At 37.7% G+C, this 24,399-nt stretch overlaps 1 protein-coding gene across 2 annotated transcripts; it reads left to right on the top strand.

The window, feature by feature from the left end:
* Nucleotides 1-362: 362 nt before the first annotated feature.
* Nucleotides 363-19,046, top strand: LOC140149236 (uncharacterized). Of its 2 annotated transcripts, none has more exons than XM_072171464.1 (14): nucleotides 363-525; nucleotides 4,636-4,922; nucleotides 5,532-5,702; nucleotides 6,176-6,266; nucleotides 6,875-6,958; nucleotides 7,321-7,422; nucleotides 7,786-7,923; nucleotides 8,538-8,756; nucleotides 9,220-9,291; nucleotides 9,966-10,040; nucleotides 10,482-10,703; nucleotides 11,518-11,805; nucleotides 13,201-13,423; nucleotides 14,128-19,046. In XM_072171464.1, the coding sequence occupies exons 2-14, from the start codon at nucleotides 4,672-4,674 to the stop codon at nucleotides 16,287-16,289; spliced, it is 4,098 nt and encodes a 1,365-aa protein (XP_072027565.1). In that variant the 5' UTR covers nucleotides 363-525; nucleotides 4,636-4,671; the 3' UTR covers nucleotides 16,290-19,046. The 2 variants fall into 2 exon arrangements, with proteins under 2 accessions (XP_072027565.1, XP_072027564.1); XM_072171463.1 differs by having other exon boundaries at nucleotides 14,125-19,046.
* Nucleotides 19,047-24,399: the final 5,353 nt, after the last annotated feature.

Genomic DNA, 24,399 nt, shown 5'->3' with positions numbered 1-24,399 from the left:
ATTGGTTCGGCAAAATAGCTATATGTTTTATGAATATGTCTTTTATTGCGTAATATTTTTTATATATAACTTATAGATGAAATATTTATTGAACCAAAATTATTCATATACACATGCAAAAATGGTAAATCTGTAATAGTTTGTTGACCTCCTCGATCCATTATGTTCACAATACGATTATTCATCCGCTAGAACTAAAAATCATATTTGAGCAAAATCTGCTTTAAATTTCACTATTTTAATGCACTTTAAAAATAATAAGAATATTTTTTACTGAGTTTAGTCAAAAATATGCGAAAAAAGATGCAAAGAATAAGAATTATTTTTTATGTTGCGGTGGTTTATTAGGTGTTGCAAGGCGTCATCACATGTGTGTATTGCAATGTTGATCATGTTTATCATACAGTAGCCTACCGAAAGGGAACATTAAAAACGCTATGAAGCTTTTAATTCGTGTCAAAATTATTGGTATATCACTGAATTAAAAACTTAACAAGCCAAGGAAGACTTCTGTTCTCAACTGAGGTAAGAGTTGTCAAAATAAAGGCTAAACAATTAGAATTTATAGTACTAGAATCGGCCATTGGTACTCACTTGTTCATGTTGTTATTTATTTTGTATACAATACATGCATGACATTAGACTGCGGAACTCGGTCCTCAATGATAGTCAGTCATTTATCTTTTGGTCGTTATATGACTATCATTTGAGGGACTGAGTTGTTATAATATATCTTCCGAGGTGCAATTTCAGACAATAGCTGGGGATTAGTGGGGCAGAGGTTATCTATTGAATCCTTTCATGACCACTGAAGTGAAGCATAGTCAAGCCTGCCAAGGACACTCGGCACAAATTGAAAGACCATGTGAACTCAGTGTTGCCAAAACTTTTCAGCGTCAAGGCGCGGCGCATTGACTCGCCAGGCCGCGGTAAAGGATTCTCAAGTAGCCCAATTTTTAAGCATCAAAAAAAGCGCCCAATACCGGATATTTGGGCGGATTTACCCAATTTAGAACGCAAAACACCCAATTGGGCGGAAAAGCACTTGACTTTGAAACTTCCGGTACTTACTGGGAAGTTACTGACCGATCAATAAATGGTCACAAAACCCATTGTAATTTCAATTTGGAGCTTCAAAGACTCAAAACCTTTTAAATCGGCTAAATTGAAAGGAAAATACTTCAAATTAGTGCCGCGGCCTGAGACTGGCAAAAGTAGCCCAATTTTAGACAAGTAGCGGCATGCTTTTTTGAGTAGCGGCAAGTGATCGCCAAGTAGCCCAATTGTGCGCCTAAGGCGCGGCGTTGGCATCACTGTGTGAACTCTCGACAAAAGAATGCATGCATGTCAGGTCATCGACACCAATTTGGTGTTTGTTATGACACCAATTTGGTGTTTGTTATGCACCTCGAAATATGTACCTTAAAGTCTGTGTCTAGCATGACATGTGTACGTTTATGTCATTCGCAATGAGGTAGAAAGGATAGAGTGCCCTGCTCGCCGAATTTGTGAAGCCGGTTTAGGTCCCGGTTTGGGTGCTGTATAAATACACAAAGTTGAACAAATCCTGTATTAAAACGCATTAAATTTCCCAGTATACCATTGATTTTATCAAAAAATTGCTGAATTATAAAGGCAAGCACGCCTGAATCTGGTATATCACCAGTGTTGCCACGCTAAACAACTCTACCACTTTTCGAAATTTCGCCTTCAATCGCCGTTCCTGTAGAGCCCTCATGGCAACGGGCGAATGAACTAGATTTAGGAGCGTGCTTGCCTTTGTTATTCAGCAATTTTTTGATAAAAAAATGGTACACAGTAAAGTTGAATATGCTAAAACAAGTAATTTATTTAATTTTATTAATCCATACATGCTACGGTAAATTCAGTTCCCATTTTAGTTGCATTTGATGCTGATTTTGTTAGGTCCCTTCATTTCATAATGGCTTATTCAGTGTGTGATTGTCAATGAAACGGCAACGTACCAGTTCGAGCTCAGCGATCTATGTTTTTCTACGTCATTGGTCATTCGTCACACTCACACACACACAGTGACCAGTGTTGCCAAAACTTTTCAGTGTCAAGGCGCGGCGCATAGACTCGCTATGCCCAGCGAGGTCACGTCACACTCGGTGTGACGTGCCCTGAACTCCCAATAACTTTCGTAAGCGACAGACAAATTGCAGGAAAGCGTGCCAATTTAAGCTTCCTGTAATATCTATTGCACATAACGTACGAAGTCACAAACTTACAAACCTCAATATGCACTTCAAATACTGCAGACCAGCTGTTAATTATTACCGATCCTGTAGAATAACTTACATAATCTTCAATTTCATGGAATCCCATTGCTCAGAATTGCAAATGTCATTTTTATCTGTCAAATCCACTGTGTATGTGCTCAGAGATTTTATGATATGCTCCATAAATCACAGCTGTGAAACTGACTTTATACCACTCGCCGCTTTTAAAGCTAGCAGAAAAGCGAAGCCTCCGCTACCTCGTGGCATGACGTCACACAAAATTTCCGATGGGCGCCTTTATTTATTTGTAACCCGTTTTGTGATTGGTTGCAAACACCATTCATCGCAATCGTTAGCCAATCAATGAAGGCGACGGCCTTTTACGGTATGAATTAATGGATATTTGCTAAGCCAGTCAGCGTGCTCGATGCTTAACAACCTGGTCGTAGAGGTTTTTTTTTTTAATAAGCGAATTCACATGGTGATCCAGCGATCGAGTATAAATTCAGCATGACTTCTGCTGTAACAGGTGCAATAACAACGTCGACACAATCAGTGACATTTACACAATACAATAATGAATTATTTATGACATGCATGGGCTGGATTTTACGATCGAGGTAAGGTTTTCGGCCTGTCCCTGCATGAATATCGTGACTTTTCAGCATCAAAGATACTTGCGATGACCAGTTTTTTGCGGACACTTTGATAACAGGTAACTTTTATAGGTCATAGGTAGAAACGATAGTTGTACAATTGTACGAAAATATACATTTTGTTATAGGCCTAAAATATTTACAAAAATATATTGGTCCGTACGTTGTGCATGTATTCAGTTGTTCGACGTATATAGACTCGCCAGGCTGCGGTAAAGGATTCTCAAGTAGCCCAATTTTTAAAGCTGTCAAAAAGGCGCCCAATACCGGATATATATTTGGGCGGATTTACCCAAATTTAGAATGCAAAACACCCAATTGGGCGGAAAAGCACTTGACCTTGAAACTTCCGGTACTTACTGGGGAGTTACTGACCGATCAATAAATGGTCACAAAACCCATTGTAATTGCAAATTGGAGCTTCAGAGACACAAAACCTTTATAAATCGGCTATAAAATTGAAAGGAAAATACATCAAATTACAGCTGCGGCCTGAGACTTGCAAAAGTAGCCTAATTTTAGGCAAGTAGCGGCATGCTTTTTGAGTAGCGGCAAGTGATCGCCAAGTAGCCAAATTGTGCGCCTAAGGCTCGGCGTTGGCATCACTGACAGTGACATCTTCTGAGTAAGACCCAACACTCGTGCTGACAGCCAATTTGGTCACTTCTCACACACTATTCAAAATGTGACATGTACACCAATTATTACAATCCCTGAAACGGTCTACTTTTTAGCCGACCTCAATTCCGAAACATTTAGTGATAGTTCATGAGTTAAAAATGAGATCCCCAACCCTTTTGTTACCTAGAACCTTATTTGAGAGCAAACTGTGAACCCTGCTTGCAATAGAAACTGCAAGAAAATGTCACGCAAGCCAGTGATCTCCTTCTTGCACCATTGCATTACTTTTTTGATGCTCTTTACAGTGATACCAGTGATTTGTTGGGGTTTTATTAATTCAAAAATCCACCGGACTCCCTACTAATCAGCGCGATTGTTTGTCACCTTGTGTGTTTACACTTGCGTCTGATATTAGGAGACTGATTTTTAGCTCTCCTTGCCTAGTTGTACGCTAGGTCATGTAGTTGCACAGCACAGACCACGCCGGAAGTACTACATGTAACTAACGGTCTACTTTTTAGCCGACCTCAATTCCGAAACATTTAGTGATAGTTTATGAGTTAGAAATGAGATCCCCAACCCTTTTGTTACCTAGAACCTTATTTGAGAGCAAACTGTGAACCCTGCTAGCCAGTGAACTCGCTAGCCAGTGATCTCCTTGCAATGTAATCCGCACAATATAGCATCGCACAAGCCACTGGCACTGATCGCCTTTCAATACAAATTGCACAAAATAGCATAAGTCACGTTAGGCGGTCTGCTTGTTAATCTCAAAAATATGAAAATTGATATCAATGTAGCCATTATTGTAAAATTAATGTTTTTGTATTGTACAGGAGGTGCAACAGTTTCAGGCTTTTAGTTTTTGTTGCACTTCCTCCATCCTGTTGTTATTTTAATTTGATATATCTTGGTGTTTTTTAATGTGTTTTGATAGAAAAGAAATAAATTTTGAATTTTTTTCCCCCGTTCTTTTCACACTCATCAATAAATGTTATGTTGCCCAAGGTAATAGCGAAAAGCAGACCTTCGACCTGGTGGAGAATTAAAATCACAACTTTACTTAGTTGTAAGGAATAATCACTAATCAAATTATGTTTACAATTTATTCCCAGATCTTACTGTCTGTGTAAGGCAGAGAAGAATATACAATGGCTAGCCGACAGAAACCAGGCCGGTCTCCTGTGGGCTCTAGCCCTGAGGCCGTAGGTGTACGCTCACGCATGACATCGTCATTCCTGTTTCAACTGTCTGCTGGTGATAGGGAACTTGATGTGGTTATGTTAGATCATAGCTACTCACGACCATGGTGTGCACATCCTGATGCTAGTCATGCCAAACCAGCAAGAACTTTATTTGTTCCAAGGACATTGAGATTAAAACCAGAGAGACAGCATGTGATGTAAGCAATATTCAAATTAAGTAAAAGATCTCTACCGTAGTCAATACAAAGTACATACCATTAAACATGTTCAAGTGAATATAGATTATAAGGCAATAAAAAGTGCATGTTTGGCCTCATTCGACCGACCTAAAAAAATTAAAAATCAACTGCTTATTTTTTTCTTTTTTTTCGTTGAACTAATTTTTCCCATTTTCATAGTGAAAATACAACCTTATTCAACAAATTTATGTAAAATAAATCATTTACTCTCAGATGAAGAATTCACATGTCAAAATAGTGGTATCCCATCAAAACTTGTAATTCAGTATAAGTCTAGTGCATGTCTGCCTGGTACAATTCAAAGCATGTCTTTTCATGTGCAATGTTTCAAACTATAAAATTTGCCAAAATAATATCTCTCCTTTAAAAAGCATTAAAATTGAAAATCAGAACAAGACAAGATGAAGACATTGAATGTTCAGTCTCTTTTTAATTGATGACATCTCGAATTCCAAACCTTTCAATATATTTCAAACAAAACTAACATGTATTATGGTATCCTGTCACCAAATCAAGTTGAAAATATCTCAGAGGTAAATTAATGTTGCTTTTATAACACTATTACAGAGAGCCTGATATGCCCATAGATGTTGTTTCCTTGCTACCACCTACCTCCATAGCATATGATATACAGCGAGCCCAGTCAGTGATGAATGAATGTGAGAGACACGTCACATTTGCACGAGCAAATCCTGATGAAGAAAGGAGTGAAGAGGATTGGGAGGAAAATGTTACAAGGTATGTCTGCACAGGCCAGATTATGAATTATGCAAACTTGCTGAATTAAACAATATTTCATTTTAATAAAAGTGCATGCAAACTGCAAATAAGCAATTTCATAACCACCGGCGTGTCCAGGATCTGTTCCTGTGGAGGTCATTTTCCCTACATCCTGGATAAAAGCATGACAAAGGTCATACACAGGACATGGAGAAAAAAACACTCGCACATAAACCTTGGAAATATGTTACCAACTTACCCAGAGGGGTGTAAATTTGTACTTTCTTACTTGTGCCATTTGGTTTGTCGAAGTTTGAAAGTAGTAGACAGTTTGCTTGATTTTATTTGCAAATGCTTTTCATAAGTTTATAGACTTTTTCATGATCAATTATAATGCAAACTTTTCTTTGATGGTCCAATATAGCTTGGATGGTTGAAGGTAAAGTCTCAAATGCTAACACTAGACTTGTTGTTGTTTTTAAAATATGTAGATTTGGCTGGACAGCACAGCAGAGTAAACTCTTTAATAAGATGGTGAAACACTTGGAAACAGATAAGCTGGCAAGACTGGCAAATGCAGGGGTAAGTAAGATGAAACCAGACAAGAGTTTTATTGTTTATGAATTAGAATGAATTGCACAAATCAGGAGCCCCTACCATACAGGCTGTATCAAAATGATTTTTACCCATCTGTTTTTTGGTGTTTTTGAAAAGCATGCCTCTTCAAATGCACATAAGGTTCGCTTGAAATGATCAGATATTATACTTTATACATAAAAGTCTGAGCATTTCAAGGGGATCTAATGGGGAATTTGGACAAGGCAGGCTTTTAAAAAAACAAAACATGGTTGGGTAAACAATCATTTTGATACAATCCGTACAATTTGATTGGGCTAGGTTTACAATAAGGTTTACGAGCTGTGCTGGATTCACTGTATGATGCACTGTTCTTCAATGAATTGGAAGGCATTTGACAGGAGTAGTGTCTCCATTGTATAAGTGTTCCTTTTACCGTTATTCACTTGTATTTGATATTTAGGTATCCCTTTTCACATAACCATGGATTAAGCCTTCAACGATTTGTTTGTGTTCACATGCAACCACTGATTATCCTTCAGATTATTTTTTTGAGCAACATCTGGTTTGTCAGAAATTTTTAAATCTTAATATCATTTTTGCTTGTTTCACAGAACCCTAATGAACCTGTCATCAGAAGAATTCATCTGGACAAATGTGCAAAGAAAGTGAGGAGAACAATGGCTTCTATTGGATGGGTAGGTATTGCATTCAAGATGGACTGTCCACCATTAGGTTGAGTTTATACTTGCAACATATATTACCAAAGTAGCAAGTAACATTACTTAGATTGCTTTGTTGCTCAAGGTTTTTGTCTCAAACTCAAAGGTATTATTAGACTTGAAAGCATTTATAAATAGATCTGTATTTTTTTATCTTACAGTTTCCATTATTTTAAAATCATTTATATTTGCTATCTTGAGTGAGACATATTTAAGAAAAGAAAAGAAAAATAATTGGATATACTGATACACAAGTCACAATCTTTAGTTTTGAGCTTAATGCCAATCTCTAGTTAAACTCAATAACTAATTAATATGTAATATGTTTCTATTTATAGGATCCGAAGCTCACCCAATGGTTGCATGGAGTGTTAGTGGAAAACTTAAGCTCTTACATGTTGTCAATTTATCTGGACATTCTACAGACTCTTCGATCACAGGTAACTTTTTAAGTATGACCACTAATGACACAAGCCTAGTGCCTAACAAAATAACTGAAACTTTACAAACAGTAAGTTAAAAAGGCTGTGTAGCCCGACTTTGTTCAACTAAAAAAATGATTTATTATTATCAAATTAAGACTATGTGACACTGTTGTACTTATGTAGCACTACCCCAACAAACAGTAGAGTGGCCATTGCAAGGCCCATCAATTATTAGCAAAATTTATGGAGTTCTTGACAGACATTCCCTAGATGCTAATGAAGTCTGATTAGTTGAAAGGATCGCCGGAGGGAAGGGCACTGTTCAAAAATATTTCAGTGTTACATAGGCTTTATAGTATTTTTGTTTACCTCTAACAGGTGCCAGCCCTGATTGATAAGATGATAAGTTTGTCTACATCCAGTCGCCATAGCAACCAAGCCAGCTCTGAGGCTCTTACACTTCTTTTAAAACGACCTTGGGATCCTGCTGTCGGTGTTCTTACACAGCATAAACTGGTAAGTCTTAACTTGTCTGTAGTAAGAACAAATCATGAAGTCTTCAACAATTTGTAGAAAAGTTTACTTTCGGTGAGTATGTGACATCAGTACGCATTTCATTAGCTTGAAGCAAGTGCACCCCTACACAGCCAGGTGTATAAAGATACCCATGCGAACAGCTATATCAATGCATTGATCTCACTGACTTGCCGAAAGAAAGTATAGTAAAGGAATCACGGTTTGTTGTGTAGCTTTGTGGTGTAATCTGGTAGTACTTGTTCCTCCATGAGGTGCACACAAAACCAGGGTAGAGTCTAAGCTTTCCTTAACTAACTTTTTTGACAGTTTAACATTTAGTTGCATGCTGTGAGAATAGAAATAAGGAAGTGTAGAGAGTGTCCCTGTGTGAGCAAACCCGACGATCACCATTTAACATTAACCATGACCTTTTCCTTTGATCTCAGGTGAATTTGCACAAATTGGATGAATGAACTGTTGAAATTTCAATAAAATGATTAATGATAATATCCTGTACTTCCTGACTTCATCTTTTGTTTCCCCGGCCTGGCCCTATAAATGTCCATAATGAGTATGTAATTTACAATAAAATTGCAATTCTTATTTTGTTTCAGAAAAAGTTGCCTGGTGCTCCAATACTAGTGATGACCCCAAGTGGTCCAGCCATGCCAGGTGCTGCCCAGTCACGTAGAATGAAGTTTTGGACAACACAGTTATCTAATCTGGGTAAAGTGGTACCAGTATCTGTACCCATACCCAATGCAGGGGCTGGGATGAGTGTAGCACAGTGTTTAGAACATATGATTGGAGCTGTCAAAACTAAAGTTCTTGAGGTAGGTACAAGATGTAAGAGTGAGGTTAGTTAAGACTAGATTTGATGTGAAATCAGTTGTGACTTACCAGGATTATATGAAACTAATCTTCTACTAAAAACTAGTTGATTATAGAATATTCTATACTTCCGTTGAGTTAGGCATCATCAGCTGCTGTCACTGTCCTCAGTTCAGGCATCATCAGCTGCTGTCACTGCCCTGATCCAAATCTTAAGATTGGCATGATGTCATCAGATTTTATTCCATTGGCCAAGTTCATATTTAGGCCCATCAATTTGATTGCATCCAGTAGATTGCCTCCGGGACCCATTGGGAAATCTTTGAACCCACTGGCCACCAGCTGTTGGAATGAGTTTGACTATTTTTGTATTGAAAATCCTTTGTATTTAAAACCTTTCCATGCTCTGTTGATTCTGGTGTAGGATATGTTACATTTCTGTCTTTTTATTTGTTTAACTTTCAGCTGAAAAGTCATTTTCCAAGCCGCCCTATTGTGCTGATAGGCTGGTCTACAGGAGCATTGGTTGGTACACATGTAAGTATTTGTCAACAGATCCAGTGAAGTGAGGATTAAATGCAGTAAAGGAATAAAATTACCATACCTATTATTTATTTTTATGATTAAAATAAAACTGGCAATAAAATATTGCACTGCACTTTGTGACATTGCATCCAGCATGTATTGTACTTTATCACACAAATCAGATGGCTTGGGGCTATATATTATACACTGATTACAGTGTATAACCCTAGTTTCTTGGGTTACATTCCAAAATGGTCTGTCTCATATTGGATGTCTATGTCAATGACACAATTATCAAGGCCAATAAGAAATTTTTCATAGTCAGAAAACTCAAACAAGCTGGTCTCACAAGTGAAGATTTAACCATATTGTCCATGGGTAATTATTAGACCTGTCCTTGAATATACTGTTCCAGTATGGCACTCTGATATGTGGTACAAGCTTGAATCAATTCAGAAGAGAGAGTGCTGCATCATACTGGGTAAGGATTATGATCATTATAATGAGACATTGACAAGCATAGGTCAGGAACCACTTTGCACTAGGAGGGCTGCTATCAGCACCAAATTTGCCAACAATGCCAACATAACTCAGATAAATTGAAGCATTGTATTTTTACTTTAGAGACATTTGCACTGTTGATTCCAGAGTGAGTTACTATTTATTTGCTGTTCTTTCCTTCTCAGGTTGCATTGACTGAGCACATAGCAGCTGTGATATGTCTTGGATTCCCTTTCACTGGGGTGGATGGAGGAAGAGGGGTAAGATACATAGTATGATTTGTGTGGGGCTTGTATTTATGAAAGTGTGAGTGGGGGGGGGGAGACATTGTGTCAAGGAACCTAACCACAATATGCCCAAAGGCCCTCATGATTTTTTACCTATTGATAGCAAGTAAGAAATGATTCTTTTGAACTTCAAATTGGTCATATATTGGTATTATTGGTATATTGGGAATACAATTTTTAAGGGGCCACAACTTGAAGGCCTTGGTGCATGGCCATTAACCTCTAACCAGTATTTAGAATTTGGTGTCCTCTGTGCCATTGTTTGGCCTTGCCCAATGCCCTTGAAGTTGAGTACCCCTGGAATTGTGTATATATCTTCTGAGGGGACCTTTGATCAAGAGAACTTTAGAATATGTTGTTTCTATTTGATGGAAAGGTGTAGTTGTTTAATGATTCTGTACATGAATACCACAGGGTGTAGAAGAGCCGCTGTTTGAAAGCAAGACACCTACCTTGTTTGTTGTTGGACAAGATTCAACCGTTGGCAATCCAGATGATATAGAGAATCTGAGAGAACGCATGAAAGCAGAGACTAGTATGGTGATTGTAGGAGGAGCTGATGAGAATCTCAGGATGACTAAGAGTAAGAAGATGATGGAAGGTGTTACACAGAGTATGGTGGACAGGTGTTTACAGGTATGTATGGCAAACATATTAAAAGGAACTCATTTGAGAGACGAATATGAGCAGCTAGAGAGTTCCAGAAATGCAGGTGGCTGCATAGAAAGCCATGTCACTAGTAGCCCACTTGGTATGAGGGATGATGAGAAGATGTGTTTATTCTGCTACAAATTATGATTGGTGAAGAGCTGGAATGATATTTTTACTTATAATATGAAAGTCAGTGAATATTGTAAACTGGTTGCTTGTCAATGTGCGAGGTATGTGATTATTGATGAGTCCCATTCATACGTTTATTCATATGATGATTATTGATGAGTCCCATTCATGCGATAATTGAAATCGCAGGTCCCTCATATAAGAGATAGCTTCTAAATTTGCCCACCAGTGATGACTTTCTCTTCATTCTGCAGTTGCTGGATGAAGCCCAATAAATTAAGCCAAAACTTAAGTCTATCATTTTACTTGCAATCATCTTGTTTTAGCACATGGGTCCTAATAATACAATAAAACATAACTAGTATGGAGTGAATAGTTTAACAATATTGACCTGAAGCCTTGATATCACAAAGAGTGTTGAGATAAAGAATTTCTTATATTCATCTCAAATTATAATGAGTCTGGTGTATTCGTAGCTGATGTCATTTTGTTTTGAGTATGGTAAATTATGGAATCAAAAATTTGTCTACAAATGTCAAAATATGTGAGAGAATGGTTTTGAGTTCCAGAAACATTTATGTGTTCTTTTGGTTCAAACCTCTGACAGATATGATCACAATATAATGAAGCCATAATCTGTACCATTAATGTTATACTATGTACATTTCAGGATGAAATCAATGACTTCCTGTGTAATGTCATGACAGCACATATGAACCCGACCCCAGATCCACAACCCACATCCGCAGATCATTCTCGTAAGAAGAAGGAAAAAGATAAGGATAAGAAGCGAAAAGTCTCACGAGACTTGTCATCAGAGATGAAGAGCAAAGGGAGAGCAACTGGTAGACCCATCGGTAGGCCTCCTGGCAAACAGACTAGCAAGTCATCAAAAGATAAGAAATCACCTAGATCAAGCAGCAGTAAGAAATCAAGGCCGGCGACACCTTCACTTGAGGTAGGTCACTAGGGACTTTAGCTATACTCTGTACAACCTGTAAGTTGGGAGACTCAAAATATTGTGGATTGATATTGAAAGGCATGCACGCAGTTGGGTGCAGCACACCTATGCTAAGTGCCCTTTGCGGAATGTGTGACTGGTGCCCGCTTTTGTGAATATAGGTGAGCGTAAAATTGGACTTTATTGACGCATGCAGTAACAAAAACGCAAAATATTGCCAATTTACAGGTTGAACAAAGTTTAATTTACAGTCCGTTGTTCAACAAGGAATTGGTTTGAAGTGATACATATGTGACAAGATCTGATCCAATCACACCAAAGTCAGACATTGTGAAAATTGAATTATTATAATTAAAGACAGAGATAAAAACAATTTATCGCGTCTGATGTCACTGTCAATTACGATCCAAGATTGGTTTACACAGGTTAATCAGCGTGTAAAAGGAAGACCGATCTATCTGGTGCTGATCGGAGAAAAGGAATAGCAGCAAATGGCAAAAAATTATGTACTTTTACAAGGCAAAAAGCAGCTTTTCTAGGCATTGTGGACATGGTGCCTTCGGTTAAGAAAGTTTCCTACTATAAAGACCTAACTTTTGAGATGGTTTGCATGTTTCAAGGTGCAAAATTAACAATACGGCGCCCGGTTATAAACCCGCGTTCAGCAAGTCATCATCACGACACTTGTAAACAAACCGTGCTTGAGTTTGATTGACAAATGACGTCAGACGTGATAAATTGTCTTTATCTTTGTCTTTCATTATACCATTACTAACTTGCCCAGTACCTTCTCTTACTGATGTCAAAATCCTCACAGTCGTGACATACTTAGTTGCAAAGGTACCAACTTTTATAAATCATATTTTGTCTATATCTCAATTTCATTATTGACTTTTATATCATTGGTTGAATGTCTGGTGGATATTAAATGTATACTTTGGAACCTATCTGATGGATTTCTGAAAGTTGTGATGGGAAATGTGACAAGTATAATGGCAAAACATTGTGCATGTGAAATGACCCTCTTTATATTGTACAGGTGTTAGCTTCACTACAAGTTATATTTAGCCGTAAGTGTCAAACCACTACATGGTGATGCTTGTCATAACAGGCATCAAGTGACAGGATACAATATGTATTAGCAGGCAAGCGCAAGGCCTCCACATTCAAACCAGAGTGTGGATGTGGTTTGTAATTTAATATTTATGAGTAATACGTGAACCATCAGGTATTAATATAATATCCATCTACACTTTATGTAACCAGGTGCTGATGCACAATAGAACTCTGTATGAAATGTGGCTTTTGTCCACAGCCTGTCAACATGTAACCCTTTCAACAAGTAACACATCATTGTCATTAATACAGTTGGTTAAATTTGCTGTCTTACAGGGTGTATCCAGCTTACCAAGTACACCTAAGACTCCAAAAGAACCTCATCCCGATAGTATTGGTGCCATATCACCACCACCTGCAATCAGACCAGGTATGATTAAGACAACTAAAGGCAGTGCAGCAGCATTCAGCAGTCAATATGCTCATTATTTGGCATCTATGGTGGGTCATGCACCTGTTATAGGAGAACCAAAGGAGGGTACAAAGACACCTATGGAAGGTAAGATGATCACACCCACACACCCCCACACGTGTACACCCACACACCTTGCATTGCATATATTTCTGAGGACCTGGAAAATGATGAAAATGTTTGAAGTCTAAAAGTCATCTGTTTTCATACCAAGGCTGCATAAAATCAGTTATTCAGAATAAGTCCTCAAAAGGTCAGTACTCAGAGGATGGTAGCTAGAGGGAGTAATAGGTATAGGACTCTTGTTTCCGATGATTTCAGAGGATTTACGTTTCTTCCTTATTGTCAGGCATGAAAATTCTCAGCCTTTCTGCGTATTTCAGTGTTTTTATTTCCTGTGTTTTCGTATTTAAAAAAACCTCGCCGTGATCTGCGAGAATTATGCTCACTACGCTTTGGCTTTGCATTGGTCAACCTGTTTCAGCGTTACTTTTTCAAGACCAGTATTCATGACTGCATTGTGTCGGTGTGTTCTCATTCCCAAATCATCCAAGATATGTACAGTCCCTTGAACCCTTCTGTATGTATGATTCTTCATTGGATTAATAGCTGAATAATGTTGATGGTGCATATGTATGAAATCAATCTCTAATATTTGACTTTCAAAATGTGACTTTCAATGTGGAAGGGAGGTTGTTTACTTTTGTTTACTATATCATTGTACTCTTTATAGCAAATCTTAATCTGTATTCTTGACCATGAGTATTTTGTTTTTATTCATTTCCCAGCAGTGAGCCATGGTCTTGCTCTAAAGCGTCGCCATAGTTCCAGCCCATCACCAGGTCCAATTTCCAAGCACATTCGTCTCTCAACTAATGCACCTGCAGCAGACTCTGACCTGCCAACACCTAAACCAAGCACTCCATCTCCTACTACTCCCACTGGCACCATCGGGATGGGTCAACTTCCTGGTATGATTGCCTTATCAGGAACTAACACATCCGGCATCCTAACGCCAGGTAGTATTGCCCCGACAGTGATGGGGTCATCAAGTAGTCCAACATTGCTGAGCAGTAGCAAGACCTTAGCCCAGCTTCAGCAGCTTGGTGTGTTGCCATCTCACATCTCTCACAGTGGACTTTTGCAAGGATTAAGTTTTAATGTGCAGCGTGGGAACCCATCAGAGCCCGTCACTAGTCCCCTGAGCCCGACTATCAGTGGTATGTTGGAAGGGATTTTAGCTAAAGAAATAGCCAAAGCTCCTGGACAAGGAAAAGGGTTGATTTACACAGGTGGGTTGACACCAGCACAGTTATCAGCTGTACAAAGCTTAGCAGCATCTTCTTCAGTATTCACAAGTAGTGGGAAAGGAACAAGATACACTGTACATACCACACACCCACAGAGCACTACAGGTGCAAATGTGTCCACTCCATCTACAGCTGTATCATCTTCCTCGGGTCTCAGCCCATCTGTAGCAAGTTTGGCACCAACAGTGTCAAGCTTACTGCTTGGTGCTAGTGCTAATGCATCAAAGGCATCTCAAGTAAGGGCTGCACAAGGAACAACTACATACACAGTGTCAAAGTCTCAGCCACCACCTTTGTCAACAGATGCTAGGATGGTGTCTCCTACTACTACCACTACTAGTAGTCGGGGGATCACCATACCACTACCTGTTCCAAAAAGCATTCCTAATACCAAGAGTATACCAAGCACTAAAGGACCTACTACTGTTGGGTATGTACGAGCACAGGCAGGTCAAACGTCGTCGGGAGGAAAAATGTCTGCAGATATTAATTTCCAACGCTTTGTTGCTGCGCAGCAACAATTAACTCGAGAACAAAGAGGTAGTTCCCAAACTGCATTATCTGCGAGGAAGTTGGAACAAGAACGAGAGGCCCAAGTGCAGGCTATACAGAAACTTCAGTATCATGACTTCCCATTGACAACTATTTCTGTGTCCAATGTTACCCCAAGTGGTGTCAAGGTCACTCAGGCCAAAATCCTGAAAGATTTAGAGAAAGCTAAAATCTCCGGAATAAACTTGACCAGTTTAGAACAGAATTTACTGGCAAGGACTCAAGCGGGACAACAAAAGCTGAAAACGGGAACAGTTACAACCAAACCAACATCAGGCACTGAAAAGAGCACCTCTGCAACCATGCCTGGCCTGGGCAAGCTAAGTGCTGCTACTACCACATCACCAATGACTAAGGGTCCCACCCAGACAACAACAAGTGGTAGAAGTGACGCCACTGCGTTACGCATCGCAATGTCAAGCAAAAAACCTGGAGTGATCTATACAACAGGGGGAAGCACAAGTGGAACACAGAATCTAGCCAATACCCTGGCAGCTATAAAGAGTGCTTTAGCAATGTCTGGTAATTCTTCCAATATTGTCATAACCACACAAAGTCCACAAGCAGTAAGCACCAAATCCTCTCAGTCAGGTAGTACACCATCAAGGACTGGTATCCTAACATCAACACAAAGTGCTGTTAAACCAGCTGTAGCTTCTGGTAGCACTTTTATTAAAACACCAACAGTAAGCACAGGGGGCATGGGCAAACAGGTTCCTGGGGTCAGGATGGTAACATTACGTCGTGAACCAGAGACATTGATTTCCAAGATGGTACGAAAAGAACTGGAGCAAAGCTCACCCACACCTCGTACACCTACTCCTGTGATTGATCTCACACAAGACTCATCCCCAGGGAGTGACTCTGGTAAATCACCATCTACGACGGTAACAGCATCTTCACCAGCAACCCCTGTCACCTCTGCATCAGATGAGGCTGGTACATCAGGTGATGATGCTATCAATGTTGATGCTAAAAATCCTGCCTCAAGTGTGGCAAGTAAAACTAATCTGCCCTCTCTGTCACCATTTACATCAACAAGAACGAGGAGAGTGAGAGCTCCTAAGCAATACTCGGACTACACAGAGTAAACTCTAGACTACACATTGTCAACATTAGACTGTCAAACTTGTATATTATGACTGTATTATATTCTGATTGAATTTCCTACTTTGTGTGAAGTAATTGGTTTTCTTAACCCATTTTCCAGCTTGGATGGGGTAAGTGTACAATTGCCATACCTGTATACTGCTCTACCATATTTACAAAAGGTTTATGTTCAAACATTATTATGCAAGATTATAAAACATTGTCACCATTATGTCATGTGAAGAGATCACTGTACAAACCAAGCACAGTTGTCAAGACAGAAGTTATATGTAGATAATACGATCCTAGGAAGAGTTCTATACTAGACTACTTGTCATTTTATGGCATAGTTTTTGTATACTACATAATTTTTATAGTATGTACTAGTGTCATCATTGAGAATGAGCATTCTACAACATAACATATTTCATCCACAACTTATTAACAGGACCACATCTGTACCATTGTTTACCCTGATGTGGCTGAAATGGGTTTTGTGTTTGCCTTGCAAACAGCATTGAAATTATAATGATGTATATTCATATGTAGTGATATGAAATGTAAATAGAAAGCAAATTTAACTTCTATGCTACTAACATTTAGTGCACTCACCAGAGGGCTTTCACCAGGTCAATCGGATGTTTCAGCTAAATGTTATTACTCTGAAAATTTGTTGTTGCTAGTGATGTTGAGGTACCGTGGATGATGTCACACGTGTTGATGACATCAAACAAGAAGTTGTTGGGCAAAGGACACCAGATTGATTGGTAAATTGTATAGGTGTTGGAGAGGGAGTCCAAAATACCTGGACTAAACCGTGACAAAGGGTTTGACATTGACCATGTCTGGGATAACCTCCTACCCCTCCTCCAATCATGGGGCACCACAACATCTTGTTTAATGTTATCTAGACCTTTGAGGTCATCAGGTATCTAAACATCACTAGCAACAACAAATCTTCAGAGCAATAACATCCACTGAAGATGCTGTTTGAGCCGATGGAAGCGCTCCAGTGAGTGTACCAAATTTTAGTATCGTAGAAGTTTAAGTTGCTTTCTATTAGCATTGAGATTGCATTTGAATTGAATTTATTTTTGTCTAATCTGTTGTGAGAATACATGAATATCTTTTTATCCTTTTTTACTTTCACACCTTTCAAATTACTATGATAAGTGCAGTGTGCAGGCATTTTTAAAAGAAACATTGGCAAATAGGAAGGGATGAACTTGTATTGCATTAAAGTTGAAATTGGACAAGGAAGTTTAAGTAATTGAAACAAAAACAACAACACCCATTATCAAGTTGGATATATACTGCACCAATAAAGTATCCTTACACTTGAAAAAATAATCGCAATTTCCAAACTGAACAATATTGGGGTAAATTTGTTTTTTTTAGTAGATGCACTATCTAATCCTGCACATTATGCCACCACATTGAATCCAATATGACTTCCAGAAGCAAAGTTACAAGCATTTGATTAGACGAAGGTCTTGTTTTAAAAGTGACAAACTGGCCTATTCAAAACTCCACAGACTAGACATCTGGTTTGAGAGTGGTGAATGGCTAATTTATGCGTGGCTTTAATTTAAAACAAAAGGAACAAAAGAAAACTGAAACAAAAGAACTGACAAATAAAATATAAGTTATGAAAAGTACAGAGAGGTAAAAACTGCTTTAAATAACACTTTGTCTATTCAATTGCTTATAACTTTACTTCTTGAGGTCACATTGGATTCAATGTGGTGTCATAATGTGCAGGATTAAATAGTGCATCTATTAAAAAAACAAATTTACCCCAATATTGTTCAGTTTTAAAATTGTGATTATTTTTCTAAGTGTAAGGATACTTTATTGGCGCAGTATATGTAATAAGACGACTTTTTTTCTGTGAATTGTGTGGAAAAAATCCACTTGCTATTTTTGCCTTTTTATATTGGTTTGATTTTGTGATATCTGACTTAACACACTAAACATGGTTGTCAATTTGACTTATAATTACATTAGCAGAAATTTTTCTATTATTCTGGTGAAAAAAACCCTCATTGTATAATGTTTATGTCATGACTTGCAGTTCTTTTCACTGGTAATGGAGTAACTTCAGTTATATCAAGTAATAATTGTGCAAATAAAGCACTGTAAATGTCATGTTTGTAACTGCATCGTTCAGCAGCTTTGATATAACATTGTCATTTTGCCCACTTGTGTACTACATATCAAGGGGCAAGAACCTATATTGGAAAAGTGTGAATGAAAAAAGCTAGAAAAATTTAATATGTTGCTAAATGTTAATTCTTATTTCACTCCTAGCTGAGAATAAACAGACAATAATATTCTAAAACATGCAAATAATCACCAAAGGTGTTTTATTTGTGTGGAATTTTATACATGAGTAAATGTTGATTATGAATTTTGCTATTCTATTACCCAGCACATTACAGGGAAAGAAATATTACTTTTTTATATGTACATTTTGAACTTGGAAAAAGATTAAGAACCTTTTTTTACATAAATAGGAATTAAACTGGTGCACCTGTATAAAAACTGTAAGAAAATGTACTTCAGGACATTTTCTCAACATCTTTCTAAACCTGAAATAATTATGAGTAGAATTTCAAAATTCCATCATAAAATATTAATTTGGAAAAATCAGTTCACAATTTAATGGAATTTGAAGTGTTTCAGAAACTGTACAGTATGATTCTGTAAATGTTGGTTTGTTCATGATGAAGATACTTTCCTCTATGAGGAGACAAATAGCCACTTGTGTGTGTACTTCTCTCAAATCAGTTATTCTGTTGTGCTCAGTGGGGGTGTTTTTTTTACCATATTGTACCTATTTAGCCCCACCTTTATTACATGCACTCTAGTAGTCATGATGGCAATATGAGACTGTTATACAAGGAAAAAATGAATGAGTACCGAAAATTGTGAAAACACCCAGACACCCACACACCTGCACACATTTCACACAAATAAGACATTCTAAGTTTTACTTTGGACAAGACGTACAAACTTGAAGGATTCTACATATATAGTACAGGCTGTATCAAAATGATTGGTACCTGTCTGTGTTAATGTTTCTTGAACAAACCTGCTTTTTCCCAATGTAACATTGGATACTCTTGAAATAACCATAATTGACAGTTTTATCACTTTTTCTAATATTTATGTGTATATTTGGTTGATCTTATGTTGCATTTTAATCAGTCTTGCCCATAATTACTTGAAATTGATGGGTACCAATCATTTTAATACAGCTTGTAGCACACTGCCTTTTCAAATATGCAAGCTTATTTTTTACATCATTTATTTTAAACATGGTAGCGTTTCGTTTTGGAATTTGAAGGAAGTATTGTAAATTGTGATCAATCACTGTGAAATCTATTATCATAGTGGATATGATATTTTTCATGTCACGTTTTGGATATTTGATGAAGCTGCATTATGAAATCTGAATATAATAATTGCATTATGTGAGACTTGTTTTGATCATTAAATTGTAAAGCGAGACAAAAGACGTCAGATGTGCGAATAACATGGGAATTAAAACTCATGAAACATGACTACAATATTTTTCATCATATTCCAATGCTACACGACTGATATCAACTCTCTATAAACTGTGCATCATTATTCACATCAAATCACGTGATAGAAAGCACTATGAAAGCTAACAAAAGATGAGACAAGCTATCGCCAACTCGTTCTTAAATTATTTTTCGATCTATAATTTTTTTGCCAGTGATGAATAATAGCTTGACGATTTGGAATTCAAATGAGTTGGGGCGAAAAACTCGCTACAGGCTCTGAATATCCACCGGCTGTTTTGGCTAATAATATCTAGGGTGGTCCATTCCCAAGATATATCCACAGGAAAAGACATGTTTCAATTTGATAATTAAAACCCCTGGGTTATGTTTTTCTTAACTCCCTCCATACTTGCATGATGACATTTTTGGTTTGACACACAATAAAAAAGAAAACGATGTTCTCCAGGTGTGTAACAAAGGCAAGTGTTTTGATTCGATGTGAGAACATAATACAAGGTGGTGCGTGTAACGAAAGACTTGTGTCTTCTCCAAAGTTCCTCTCGTGCTTGTGAATAGTACTTGGTTATGTCATTTATGTTATATTTCATAATTTAACGAACTAATGATGTTTTTAAGCCCGGTTAAAGCTTACATTTGCTGATGTGAATGAAAAGTTGTAATCTTGAATACAGTCATTCAATTCTGGCGTCAATTGATCAATGTTTCACGAATCACAATATCGGTGCTATCAGCGTAAAAAGGCGCTGGAAACTAAATAAAAATAGGACTACATCGAGAAGCATGTCTTTAGCAACAAAGACAAAGGGTGCAATTATTGATGACGAGATGCGACTGTTTCTGTTTTTAGTTTGTTGTGGTGATAGGTTGCTCGAACGCTTATTCACAACACTTATTCAATTAAATATTAATACATAAATTGCATCGTCAACAGCACCCCGTATAATTGATTTGTGTTTTCTAGCAAAGCTTGTAGCTGTTGTGAATATTGTTTTGCAGCCAATTCTGTACAAACACCTGTACCGACTGCAATCAATACATCCAATACACCTTGACCTATTGCTCATTGGCTCAATCAGACGTGCTAGCTAGCGTGCCAGCTATTCAACTAGCTCGCTGCAATATAAGCTACGATTTCTTACATACCATGCAAATGTCATCATTAACCATGCATTAACAAAGTCAAAATGGTTGATTGCGAGCTGATGTATTGCTAGTCGATTTGATTGAAAAAATAAAATTAAGTTGATTGTATAGCATTGCAAGAGCAAGTCGTTTGATGTGCAAGGGTGTGGCTGGGGCTGATGTTTTAACGCCCTAATGAGAATTACTAAATATTGCGCATTCATGGTATGCAAAATTTACGAGATATGAATCTTTGTAATGCCTGATTTGTTAAAAATAAATAGCTTCATATATATTATTTTGCGAGTTTCACGATCTAACAGAAATAATAACTTTGAAATGCTGCAAGTATTACTTTCATGAAACTGTATTTTTATGATCTTGTCATCAAGTCGCTTTTAACGTTTACCAGTCAAATCTCGGGGTGTTTTTCCCTAAGTCTATTTAAATTCGACAATAGATTTAGTTTTAGATTAGGAAATATACACGATCTGAGCGATTTCGTGGCATTTTAACAGTGATATAAAAGGGCAAACGCCTCTCTGACAAATCGAGCGAATGAGTAAGCTTCCACCACTGTCAGTTAAAGTTCACTTGTGCCCGCAGGCCTACCCGCCCGCCGTCCAACCAAAATAGAGAGATTTGTTGCAAAACTCATACCAGCATGCCTGGACTGAAAACACCTGACGTCGTCATTGTACACAGTTGTACAGTTTTTCTCTTGGATAAGTGTATACTGTTGACTATCTGTCCGCTTATAATGCTTTATCAACATCGATGGTTTTAAAGTTTTAGTTAACGTTATTTTGCGTAAATGACGTGCTGCGAGTATATGTTCCGTTATCTTATCAAATCTAATCTAATCTAATCTTATCTTGTCAGACCAAAATCAGCTCTTATTTTATCTGATAAAAGATAAACATAAAAATGGTTGAATAATTCAATTTTCACACAATTGCTGACTACAGTGCTCTCCAGTAACATATTAAATGATGCGATCATAATTATCATAAATCATGATTTCGGCATAATATGACGAATACAGATTACTATAATCCACCATCTGATCATCACACTTAAGATTGGTTAAAATCCTCCCCGTAAGGCAGTGTCAAAATGTAATAGTACAATCGCCGGGTACAAGCAACATAGATTTATGATCTCAACGGAGGAGCAAGGTTAGAAGTTGCCATCTTTACTAAAGAAACCAACGCACCAGAAGAAAAAATGTTCTAAAGACAACATACACCATAAGTCTACATATTCATAACATGGGTAAATCTGATGACTCGTATCTTTTCTGGTGGTTGATGAGCTTTTATAAACTCGGTAGCATGGTTAACGCGGTTTTTATGAGCGGAATAGCTCGGGATGTCCGTTGCGTTATTACGTTTGCATTTGCTATCTACCTAAGATAACACTTATTTGCTCACTCTACGTCTTTGACATGTTAGATCATTCTGATTTCTGATTTGCATCTTTTTGATACATGACACATGTTTTTGTAATAATTTAGTCTAGATACATATTTTACTAATGCATTATCATGGCGATGTCACTGGAGGAAAATAGTCTCACTCGTATAAAGCATGCAAATCAATTTTTTATCAATCCTTAAAGCAATGTAATGGTTAATTTTATCTAGGTTCTGCGATTATTGTTTACCATTGCTATTATGCACAAGCGTACCAGCTGTGATCATGGCTATTGCTGTGCTGATATCAAGCTATTCATGAATTCATGTTTTGCACTCCATTCTGAATCCAATTAGGCTTCGTCCAAATGTCATATACAGCCACGGTAATATTCATATGATCGGCAGCCGACAAGAAGCAAACATTTAGATTTGGGCTCTTCATGCTGACCCATGCACATCCTATGAATGCTCGTAGTCAAACAATTGAAGGAATCTTAATTGTTTTAGAAGTCTATCTTAAGTAAGAGTATAAATCTTTAACATATAGTTGTCACATAAATTAGGTGCCATTCTGTCCAATATTAAACTTGATGTAGTTCTTGATTACAGATCAATCAATGGTATATATACCCAAAATTGGATTAGCGTTTTAGAGGCATGTCGGACGCAATCGCTGCACGAAGTGGGTCAAGTCTTTTGAATTTGCCGGGTTTTACCTACGCTTTAAATATCGAAAAAGCTAATTTGGGTCCAGAAGAAAAATCCGAATGATAGCAATCGGGACAGTAAATTGGACTGTGTGCATGATTCGATCGATGTAAAGCCGGTTCCTGGAGCTTCCTGGGGCCGTTCGGATCCGAATCTAAACGTAGCAAGTTATTGTGGTGGAGCGTTATACACGTGCAGGACAACACTAGTCCTACAAACCAATCCTACAAGCGAATCAAATGAAAGACATGGTTGCAAAGAGAGAGGGGTTGCAGCAGACACGCCAATTAAGGCCACGTCATAAACTAATCAAGACATCGTGTGTTACAAATCACCTGTGTACGTCGAGGTTTATTTTACCATTTGTTTTAGGTAAACTAGCTGGAGGGTTTCATCTGTGTTAAAACAACATCCTGCTGGGAAGGTTGTAATGTAAGCAATAGGATATCCTTGAGAAATACTTTATAAGTGTGACTGTTGCACCAGCACACCAGCCATATATAAAACACTGTCAAGAGGAGCTAAGGAGGAAGTTTATCGAAATATAGAAATACAAATAACAACTGTATGAGGGAAACGTAATCGTCAAGATTTAAAAGTTAAGGAAACGTCCTCGTCTTTCCTCTCCAGCAAATAGGAGACAAAATTACTGCTGCAGTAGGAAAAAAATGAAACGACCATTGGAATATTCCTGGACTTGCCTAAAGCCTTTGATACAATCGATCATGATATACTCCTACATAAATTAGAGCACTATCAATGGCTTTCGCGGTATTGTGTTAGACTGGTTCCGAAATTATCTAAGCAACAGAAAATAATGTGCTTTTTGGGTGTTTTTTTTATATCTCAGAACCAAAACCAAGAGATATTTTACGCGGTGTATCGCAAGGTTCGATTTTTGACCCACTTGTTTTTACGCTATTTGTCAATGATATAACCACTGCATCTAAATTACTCGAATTGATTTAATCTCGCCCTACTTGAATTCTTTTAGGCCTACGAGAAATGCTTGTAAAACTTACCAAAACGGTAAAACTTTAAAAATGGGCTTATAATAGCAAATAGGCCTACCCGTTATAATAATTACATAGGGTCATTGTTTGCTAATTATATCGTTTTAACTGGTATACAAGCACACATGAGAAATAGGTACGTTCGTAAATGAGATGTCTTCTTCATTGGTTAATTATTCTATCAAACGTTCTGATATTCTTGACTACAAGAAAAGACACGGAAGCGACTCTTAAACCAAAAACAAGAAAGCCGCACGTGTCATTCGTGGTCCCATACTCTAACTTCTTTAGATAACTA

Source organism: Amphiura filiformis, chromosome 3, assembly GCF_039555335.1.
Source record: "Amphiura filiformis chromosome 3, Afil_fr2py, whole genome shotgun sequence".
In the NCBI taxonomy this organism is placed as follows: domain Eukaryota; kingdom Metazoa; phylum Echinodermata; class Ophiuroidea; order Amphilepidida; family Amphiuridae; genus Amphiura; species Amphiura filiformis.
Note: the sequence above shows the minus strand (reverse complement) of the source record. Positions and strands in the feature narration are given on the sequence as shown.

Excerpts from the sequence above, each read along its gene's own strand:
- LOC140149236 (XM_072171463.1), top strand. The coding sequence starts at position 4,672 with ATGGCTAGCCGACAGAAACCAGGCCGGTCTCCTGTGGGCTCTAGCCCT. Across the intron at positions 8,757-9,219 it reads TCAAAACTAAAGTTCTTGAG|CTGAAAAGTCATTTTCCAAG; the intron begins GTAGGTACAAGA and ends TTTAACTTTCAG. Across the intron at positions 9,292-9,965 it reads GAGCATTGGTTGGTACACAT|GTTGCATTGACTGAGCACAT; the intron begins GTAAGTATTTGT and ends TTTCCTTCTCAG.